The sequence below is a fragment of the Eriocheir sinensis genome, chromosome 38, assembly GCF_024679095.1.
Source record: "Eriocheir sinensis breed Jianghai 21 chromosome 38, ASM2467909v1, whole genome shotgun sequence".
Taxonomy (NCBI): Eukaryota; Metazoa; Arthropoda; class Malacostraca; order Decapoda; family Varunidae; genus Eriocheir; species Eriocheir sinensis.
This window is the reverse complement of record NC_066546.1, coordinates 16,749,974-16,759,973: the sequence shown is the minus strand read 5'-3', so window position 1 is coordinate 16,759,973 and position 10,000 is coordinate 16,749,974. Positions and strand designations below refer to the sequence as shown.

Here is a 10,000-nt window from a genome sequence, read left to right as displayed (position 1 = left end):
CAATGGACGAAGAGAGAAACGAAGAGAGGAGGAAGAGGAGAAAAAATAAAGAGAAAGAGAGAAAATTAAAAAATGAAAGGAAAGAGAGAGAGAGAGAGAGAGAGAGAGAGAGAGAGAGAGAGAGAGAGAGAGAGAGAGAGAGAGAGAGAGAGAGAGAGAGAGAGAGAGAGAGAGAGAGAGAGAGAGAGAGAGAGAGAGAGAACACGGTCACATGAAAATAAGAGAAAAAAGAAAACAGAGTGAGAGAGAGAGAGAAAGAGAAAGAGATACAAGAAAGAACAAATAAGAGAAACAAGGAGAGGAAAAAGAGGAGAGGGGACAGGAGGAAAAGAGGAGGGGGAAGAGGAGGAGGAGGAGGAGGAGGAGGAGGAGGAGGGGTATTGAAGCAAACCAGTTTTCCTCTAAAGCTTTAAAATAATAACAATAACAACAACAACAACAACAACAATACTACAAAGAGAGATAGATGAAAGCTTCCAAACCTCATTCTCTCTCTCTCTCTCTCTCAAAGGAAAATAATAAAAGGAAATGAGAAAAAATCGTAAATAAATGAAAAAAAGAGAAAGTTTGGAAAAGGAAAAAAATATTAGGAAGGAAAAAATTGAAAATATGAAAGAAAATGAAAAGAAAAAAATGGAAGAGGAAAAATAATAAAAAGAATAGACGTTGAAAATATGACAGAAAAGGAGAAAAAAATGATAAATAAAACTGAAAAAGGAAAAATAATAGGAAAAGACTTAGAAAATATCGGAAAAGGAGAAAAAAATAACCAAATAAAACTGGAAAAGGAAAAATAAGAAGGATAGACGTAGAAATTATGGGAAAAGGAGAAAAAATGCTAAATATAACTGGAAAAGGAAAAGTGTTAGGAAGAAAAAAGTAGAAAATATGAAAGAAAATGAAAAACAAAATGAAAAACAAAATTGGAAAAGGAAAAATATTAAGAAGAATAGACGTAGAAAATATGTGAAAAGGGAAAAGAATGATAAATAAAACTGGAAAAGGAAAAATGTTAGGAAGAAAAAAGTAGAAAATATAAAAGAAACTGAAAAACAAAATGAAAAACAAAATTGGAAAAGGAAAAATATTAAGAAGAATAGACGTAACAAATATGTGACTAGGAAAAAGAATGATAAATAAAATTAGAAGGAAAAATAAATAAACGAGGGATGTAAAGAAAGTGATCAAGTAAAGAAATCTGAATGAAAAAAGAAAAAAAATATAAGAAAAAAAAAACGAATAAAAGGGAGAGAAAAGTACATGAAAGGCGTAAAATTAATGAACGCGCCGAGGGAAGAAGAAAAGAAGAATAAAAGAAGGAAAAAAAATCAGCTTGTCAAGGAACCAACAAAAAATCAAAGCAAGAATTTGGGAAGGAAAAAAAAATAAGGAAAAAGGTTGTGAAGGGAAAAAAAAGAAAAGAAAACGAGTGAGTGATTTGAAGAGAAAATTTAATAAAAGCACAACAATGATTTTTTACTCTCTCTCTCTCTCTCTCTCTCTCTCTCTCTCTCTCTCTCTCTCGTCCCCTCACCTTTCCCCTCTTGTTCTTTCCTCCACATCCTACTTCCTTCTCTCTCTCTCACCTATTCCCCTCTTTCTGTTCTTCCTACACTTCCTACTTCCTTTTCTCTCTCTCTCTCTCTCTCTCTCTCTCTCTCTCTCTTTTGTCCTTTTTCTTTCTCCTCTCCTTATCTCTTTCCTCTCCCATTCTCTCCCTCTCTCTTCTCCTCCCCTCCCTTCCCTTCCCTTCTTCCTTCTCTTCCTTTCTTCTGATATTTCCAATTTTTTTCTTCTTTTTATCTTTTTCATTTCTCGCAATTTTTTTCTTCTCTCTATGTCTTTGTTTTCCATGAAGGCGAGCGAGACAAAATTGGATAAGGGCGAAAAAAACTAGTGTGTGTGTGTGTGTGTGTGTGTGTGTGTGTGTGTGTGTGTGTGTGTGTGTGTGTGTGTGTGTGCGCAATATTCGGCGTCTTCGTAAAAATATTGTTGAAAAACGTGAAAACTGATACAAGGAGAGGGGAGAGAGCGAGAGCGAGCGAGAGCGAGAGCGAGAGAGAGAGAGAGCACTGGCTGGCGAACGAAAGATATTTGGTCATCTCCCGTTGCTCTCTCTCTCTCTCTCTCTCTCTCTCTCTCTCTCTCTCTCTCTTTACCCCCCCCCCTCTCTCTCCTTGCATTCTTATCTCTCCTCTTCTCTTAAGTCTCATTTTTATCCAATTTATATACTGCTCAGGTCTTTCTCTGTGGCGTCTGGGCTTCCTTGGGGCTTCTTTGGGGCTTCCTGAGGCTTCCTTGGGGTCTGGGGGAGTCCTTCAGGGTTCCTACTTCCCCCCAGGACTCTAAGCTTCCCGCCATTCCTTCCGGCTTCAAGAGTATTCATTCCCAGAGCCTTGAATTCGATGCCTTACGGATTTCAATTCCTAAGGTCGTTTTCCTTTCGAGCGCTCCCAAGGAATATTTAGAAGAGGAGGATGCTGGTAGGCGGAATGGCTTGCTCTTTCTCTTTCTCTCTCTCTCTCTCTGTGTGTGTGTGTGTGTGTGTGTGTGTGTGTGTGTGTGTGTGTGTGTGTGTGTGTGTGTGCGCGTGGTTGTTCATTCATTCATTCATTCATTCATTCAGTCAGTCAGTCAGTCAGTTAAGGATGAAAACACTTGACTGATACAGCAGAAATAAAAGCTAGCAGGTAAGCAGGTAGGCAGGTAGGCGGGTATACAGGTAGGACAGGTAAGAGAGAGAGAGAGAGAGAGAGAGAGAGAGAGAGAGAGAGAGAGAGAGAGAGAGAGAGAGAGAGAGAGAGAGAGAGAGAGAGAGAGAGAGAGAGAGAGAGAGAGAGAGAGAGAGGTGATGAGAGATAATTATTGCCGCGATCCGATGACAGGTGACGTTGGCAAATGACATCATCCAGGTAAATGGGAGACACTAACGAGGCTGCCGGCAAAGTGTTCGTGAAAAGAGCGCTGAGTAATGACCGGAGGAATGCGTTGAGTGACGACCCGTGGGATGAGTGACGCGGGGAGGCCGGGAGAAAGGGGAGCGGGTGTGTGAGGCATTCCCTAAGCGAGGCAGACTAACGGGCCGGAGAAATGACTTAGTGCGGGGCGGTATGGCTTGGAAAAACTGGATTAATAAGGGGGATAAAAGGCGTTGCTTTATGAATGGAGGTGGGACGAGGGAAATGGCTTATAGAGAGAGGAAAGTTGGGTTAATACGAAGAATAGTAAGCTCAATAGAAAGTTAGACAAGGGAAATGACTGAGTGCAGGGCGGAATGGCTTGGAAAAACTGGATTAATAAGGAGGATAATAGGGAATACTTATGAATGGAGTTACGAGAATAGAATAGAAAGTTAGATATGAGAGATGGCTTATTGCAAGGTTATATATAGTGGTTAGTTGAGTTAATAATAATAAGAATAGGAAATACTTTATGAATGGATTTACGAGAACAGAATAGAGTTAGATATGGAAGATGGCTTATTGCAAGGTTATATATATCGGTAGGTTGAGTTAGTAGAATAATAATAATAGCAAATGCTTTACAAATGAACTCGTTACAAGGTTGGATGAGAGTGAGCGAGCCAACGACAGAGCGAGAGAGACAGTGGGAGGAAGAAAGAAGAAGAAAAAAACAAGCAAACCAAGAGAGGAAAGAAAAACAAAGAGAAAACAAACAAGGAGAAGACAAAGTAAACTCGAACGTGAGCCGCGGAAGTTTTGGATACTTAGGAGGACAAAAAAAGAGGAAGAAAAAGAAGAAAAAAAGAAGAAAAAAAGGAGAGTAAACAGGAAGGAAAGGACGGAAAGGAGGAGGCCAGAAACCGAGATAAGGCGAAAAGAAAAAATATTTTGAATACTTACAGAAGGAAAAAAAGGAAGGGAAAATATTACCACGGGAAAATTTGACTCGAGGGGAAAAAAGGGAAATAAAGAGAGAAGAATAAAAGGGAGTCAGGCATTTAAAAGAGAGAAAGATGAAGGAAAAATAAAAACACACAAAAAACGTAAAAAAATAAAAATTCCGGGAAAAAAACTTAAAAATGACGGAAAATAATACAAATGAAATGCAAAAAAGACAAAATTCAAACCAGTATCAAAAAGAAATAACTGAATAAAACACAAATAAAAAAAAATATAACCTCAAAAAAACTAGAAATCTCACCTCAGCATAAACAAAACAACAACCAAACCACAACCACATCGCAGCCAAATCACAATCCCATGACAACCAACCCACAATCCTATCACAACCTAATCACAACCAAATCCCGACTATCACAACCATATCACAACCAAATCCCGACTATCACAACCATATCACAACCAAATCACAAACATATCACAACCAAATCACAAACATATCACAAACATATCACAACCAAATCACAACCATATCACAACCAAATTCCTACTATCACAACCATATCACAACCAAATCACAACCATATCACAACCAAATCTCGACTATCACAACCAAATCATAACCACATAACCAAATTACAACCATATCACAACCACATCACAAACAAACACTCCCATAACCACACCCAACACAGACACACCGCCTGACCAACACCGACACACCAGCAACACCGCCAACACTTACGCAGGACGGTGAGGTTGGCGGCGTGTCGTATGGCTCTGGCGTTCCCGAAGGGCGTTACTTGACACTGGAACTCGCCGTCGTCCAGCATGCGCACGTCGGTGATGCGGAGGTTGTGGATGCCGGCAGACTCTTCCCCGAGGACCGTGTAGCGCGGGAAGCCGGGGATGCTGCGGTTGAAGCCTGGTGGGAGAGAAGGTGGACACGTTAGATTATTGAACTTACGGAGATGGACGGCTGAAGAAAGGTATAGGAGTGTATTGAGTGTGCTTGAAGGAAAATGACTGGCGGGAGAGAGAAGGTGGCCACGTTACTTTATCGAAGTTAGGGAGATGGAAGGTTAAAGAAAGGTATAGGAGTGTAGTGGGAGTCTGTTTAAAGGGAAATGCCTGGTGGGAGAGAGAAGGTGGACACGTTAGTTTATTGAAGTTAGGGAGATGGAAGGCAAAAGAAAGGTACAGGAGTGTATTGGGAGTCTGCTTGAAGGGAAATGACTGTACTTGAAGCCTGGTGGGAGAGAGAAGGAAGGTTAACACGTTAGTTTATCGAAGTTAGGGAGATGGAAGGCCAAAGAAAGCTATTGAAGGCTAAAGAAAGGTATAGGACTGTATTGGAAGTCTGCTTGAAGGGAAATGACTGTACTTGAAGCCTGTGTGGAAGGGAGGAAAAGGGAGACGTTAGTTTACCGATGTTAGGGATATGGAAGGTGAAAGATCAGGTCAGAGGCGAGGTCAGAAATGGGAACTAGAGGTATTACTGTAACAAAAAGGTGCGTTAGTCTCCTCCCCTGCAAAAATCTAAAAAAAAAAAGAGAAATTCACAGACAAAACGACCCCCCATCGCACCCCCTCTTCCCCCCCTCCTCCCCCTTCAACCCCCTCAAAATACCCTCACATAAAAGAAGAAAGAAAAAGCCTCGCCTCAGCTTAAAAACTCGGCCCCGAAATCACTGAAAATCCGAAACTGAGTCAACTCGTGAATCAGAGGCGTGGGTCACATCGGGCCGTGTTTGACTTATTTGTTACCCGACTCGTGGAGGGAGGGAGGGACGGAAGAGAGATAGAGAGGAGGGGGAGGAGAGGGAGGAGGAAGGAAGGGATGAAAGAGGGATGAGAGAGAGAGAGAGGAGAGGAGGGAGAGGAAGGAAGGGCGGAGGGAAGGGATGAGAGAGAAAGACTGACTGAGGGAGTGTGTCAGAGAGATGAGGAAGGGAGAGAGGGAGAGAGGGAGAGAAAAGAGAGAAAGAGATGACAAAAGAAAAAGTGACAAAAAATCTAAAACACGAGAAAAAAAGCAAAAGGGAAATAGAAAAATAAGAGAGAATGAGGAAAAAAAATGAGGAAAATGAGACAAGGCTGAGGGACATGGCAAGTTAAGGTAAGGTTAGTTAAGGTAAGGTAAGGTGTGGTAAGTCAAGGTAAGGAAAGGTAAAGTTAGGTAAGGTAAGGTAAGGTACGGTAAGGTAAGGTGAAGTAGTTTAAGCTCAGGTAAGGTAAGGTACGGTAAGGTAAGGTGAAGTAGTTTAAGCTCAGGTAAGGTAAGGTACGGTAAGGTAAGGCTAGGCAAGGTAAGGTAAGGTAAAGTAAGGTAAGGTAAGGTTAGGTGAGGTAGTTTAAGTTAAGTTCAGGTCAGGTAAGGTTAGGCAAGGTAAGTTAAGGTAAGGTAAGATAAGGTAAGGTAAAATAAGGTAAGGTTAGGTGAGGTAGTTTAAGTTAAGTTCAGGTAAGGTAAGGTAAGGTAAATTAAGGATAGGTGAGGTAGTTTAAGTTAAGTTCAGGTAAGGTAAGGTAAGGTAAGGTAAGGTAAGGAAAGGTAAGATAAGATTAGGTGAGGTAGTTTAAGTTAAGTTCAGGTAAGGTAAGGTCAGGTAAGGCAAGGCAGGTGAGCACAAGGTAATTAGCAAGTCATGAAAGGTAAACAGGGAAGAAACTCGGGGCAAGAAAATTATCGCTGGAGGAAAAAAAGAAGGAGGAAAAAAGTAAAAAAAGGAAAAAAAAGAAAGAAAAGTCGATGAAGAGATGAATTATTTATGGAACTTTTAGAGAGAGAGAGAGATAGTTGGTTTTACGATGGCAATGTAGAGTTATCTTCAGCTCCAGCTCTCTCTCTCTCTCTCTCTCTCCCAGGCCACTCGTAAACAATTATTATTTTTATTTACTGTTGGCTGTTGGTATAAAGTCTCGAACCTCTGTACCGGCGTTCGATTCCTTCTATATTTCAAGTAGAGGATCGGATTAAATCTTAGAGCATTGTGAGTCCCTTGAGATCCTATGCCGGTAAAGGTTTATGATAGAGGTGGGTGGATGCTCTCTCTCTCTCTCTCTCTCTCTCTCTCTCTCTCTCTCTCTCTCTATTTGTCTCCTCATCTTCGCTTTCTCTTATTGACTTCCTCCTTACTTTTTCTCCTCCTCCTCCTCCTCTTCCTCTTCTTGTTCCTCCTCCTCTTCCTCCTCTTTTTTTTCTTCCTCATTCCCATTTTCTTTGTCTTCGTTTTCTTCGCATTTATTTTATCTTCAGTTTCCTCTTAATGATCCTTCCAATTTCTTCTTCTTCTTCTTCTTCTTCTTCTTTATTCTTTTTATCTTTCCTTTCTTCTTATTTTTATTCATTATCTTCATTATTATCATCTTCATTCTCGTCCTCCTCCTCCTCCTCCTCCTCCTCCTCCTTCTCCTTCTCCTCCTCCTCCTCTATTTTAAGATCCAGCGACCCAATCAGACCCACACACTTGAGAGAGAGAGAGAGAGAGAGATTAAATTAAGAAAATATTACCTTTTTCTCTCTCTCTCTTTCACTCTCTCTCCCTTAAAGAAAATGACCCACTTTCCCTATCCATTCACTCACCTTTTACCTTTCAATTATCTCTAACACCCCTACCCCCCATCTCTCTCTCTCTCTCTCTCTCTCTCTCTCTCTCTCTCTCTCTCTCTCTCTCTCTCTCTCTCACACACTCTCTCTCTCTCTAACCCTCCCTCTCTTTCACTGCCCCTTCCTCCTTCCCTCTCTCCCTTTCCCCCCTCCTCCCCTTCCAATTCACGCCCCAAATTTATATATATCAAGAGAATTTCACAAGTGCCTTCCAAGGAGCGAGGTCTTGAGCGCCCCAAGTGGAGGCCGCGAAAACATGTCAGTCTGCCCTCAAAATATTCATCCTTACGTCGTGCTGGGCTGTTACGGAGGAGGAGGAGGAGGAGGAGGAGGAGATGATAGGGGAAGAGGCTGTAATGGAAGGGAAGGAAGGGAAGAGGAGAGAGGCGGAGATAAAAGAGAAAGAGAGAGGGAGAGGCCGGAATAGGAGGAGGAAAGGGAAGAGGGAGGAAGAGGGGGAACATTAGACAAGGTTGTAGGAGATATAGGAAAGAGGGAGGACCTACGACCTATCTACACTTCTCTATCGCTTCTAACATTTTCTACTCCTTCCTATCATCTTCCCACTCTCTTCCTAGACTTCCCTACAAATCCAACCTTTCCCTACCCTTTCTTACCCTTCCCTACACTAACCTAACCTTTCCTATATATGCCTACAACCATTTAACCTTTCCAAACACTTTGCTTAACTTCCCTACAACTCCCTACGCCTTCAAAAGCACTGCCACACTCCACTACAAACTCCGACACCATCTTAACCCTGCCTAACCTTGCCTTACACACCCCGTACACTCTCCCACACCTCTTAACCCTTCCCTCGTCTCCTGCCAGTCTATCGTCCGCCTCGTTTCAGCTAATACGTCTAGGCGAGACCCAGAAGACGGACAGCCATAACTTTCCTTACCCCGTCACCATGGCTACAGAGGGTGTGAGAGAGAGAGAGAGAGAGAGCATCTCTCTCTCTCTCTCTCCTCCTTTTCCTCCTGTCATTTTTCTTTCCTCTTCATTCTATCCACTTTCTGTCCCTCCTCTTCCTTTCTGTCCTCCTCCTCCTCCTCCTCCTCCTCCTCCTCCTCCTCCTCTCGGCAATTCGTACGTGCCAGGAACTCGTGTCCTTTGAAATTTCGGATCGGGGAATGGCGAGCTTCGTGAGGTTTGTAATAGACGAAAAAAAAATAGCCTTCTGCATTTTCGAAACTACTGTGTGTGTGTGTGTGTGTGTGTGTGTGTGTGTGTGTGTGTGTGTGTGTGCGCGCGTGTCGAGTGCTCAAGTATCTATCCCCCGAAGCACTTGAGAACCGAAACTTGAAACAGGAGACGCAAATATTCGAGGTAGTTTCGAAGTGGAGGAATTCGCGCGGTGAGGGATTTGAGGTTTTGGGGATTGGGAAAGGAAGTCAGGCAGTCAGTCAGTCGGTTAGGCGGTCGGTTGGTCGCTTGGTTAGAGTTTTACTATTATTATCTTCATTAGTGTTTGGTTAGTTTGGTGGTGGTGGTGGTGGTGGTGAGGGTGGTGAGGGTGGTAGTGGTCAGGATATAATGGGCATTTTTTATTTTTTATTTAATATTTCTTTCTTTTTTTCTGTTTATTCTTGTTTTTCTTCTTTAATCTTTGTTTTGTTATTCTATATTTCTTCTTTTCCTTTTTTTCTGGTTACTTTTCTTCTCATTCCTTCCCTTCCTCTTCCTTATCTTTTTCTCCTTTTCCTTATTTTCCTTCTTATTCTTCTTTTTCTGTTCTTGCCTTTTCTTGTTTTCCTGTATTTTCTTCCTCCTCCTCCTCCTCCTTCTCCTTTCCTCCTCCTCCTCCTCTTCTGCTTACTCATGTTGTTTTTGTTGTTTTTTATTGTTAATGTTGATTGTAATGTCCTTATTAAGCGAAAAAGGGAGAGATGGAGAGACAAAAAATAATAAATGGAGGAAAATTTCTGGGAATGATCCAAGTTTCTTCTTCTTCTCTCTTCCTCTTCTTCTTCTTCCTCTTCTTCGTCCTCCTCCTCTTCTTCTCTTCCCTCAAATCCTCTTTCTTCCTGCTCTTCCTCCTCTGAATCCTGATAACATGTTCCTCTCTCTCTCTCTCTCTCTCTCTCTCTCTCTCTCTCTCTCTCTCTCTCTCTCTCTCTCTCTCTCTCTCTCTCTCTCTCTCTCTTTATTGCTACACTCTGCTTCCCTTTCTTCCTTTTCTCCATTTCTCTCTCTCTCTCTCTTCCTTCATCTCCATTAGATTCTCAATGCCTCCCCCTCTTTCTCTTTTCCTCCTCCTCCTCCTCCTCCTCCTCCTCCTCCTCCTCCTCCTCCTTCTTCTCTCCTCTACAAACGATCTTAAAATAACTTTCGTACTTTTCCTCTTCCTCCTCCTCCTCCACCTCCTCCTTCTCCTCCCTTTCTTTTCCTTTCTCTCCCTCTCTCTTAAAGAACGATGGAGGGAAAAATATTCTTCCCTCCCTTCTGTTCTTTCCTCCCTCCCTTCCTTCATCTGAAATGGCCCTCTCTCCCTCCTCTCCCCTCTCTTTTTCTCTCCCTCTCC

The 10,000-nt window shown here is 42.2% G+C and overlaps 1 protein-coding gene across 2 annotated transcripts in view; it reads right to left on the bottom strand.

Annotated features, from left to right (window-relative positions):
- LOC127008756 (nephrin-like) overlaps positions 1-10,000 on the bottom strand; it is a 102,329-nt gene that overhangs the window by 54,198 nt on the left and 38,131 nt on the right. For both annotated transcript variants that reach the window (XM_050881122.1, XM_050881123.1), the window contains exon 3: positions 4,609-4,788. In XM_050881122.1, the coding sequence (XP_050737079.1) occupies positions 4,609-4,788 (180 nt within the window). The remainder of the gene's footprint in view (positions 1-4,608; positions 4,789-10,000) is intronic.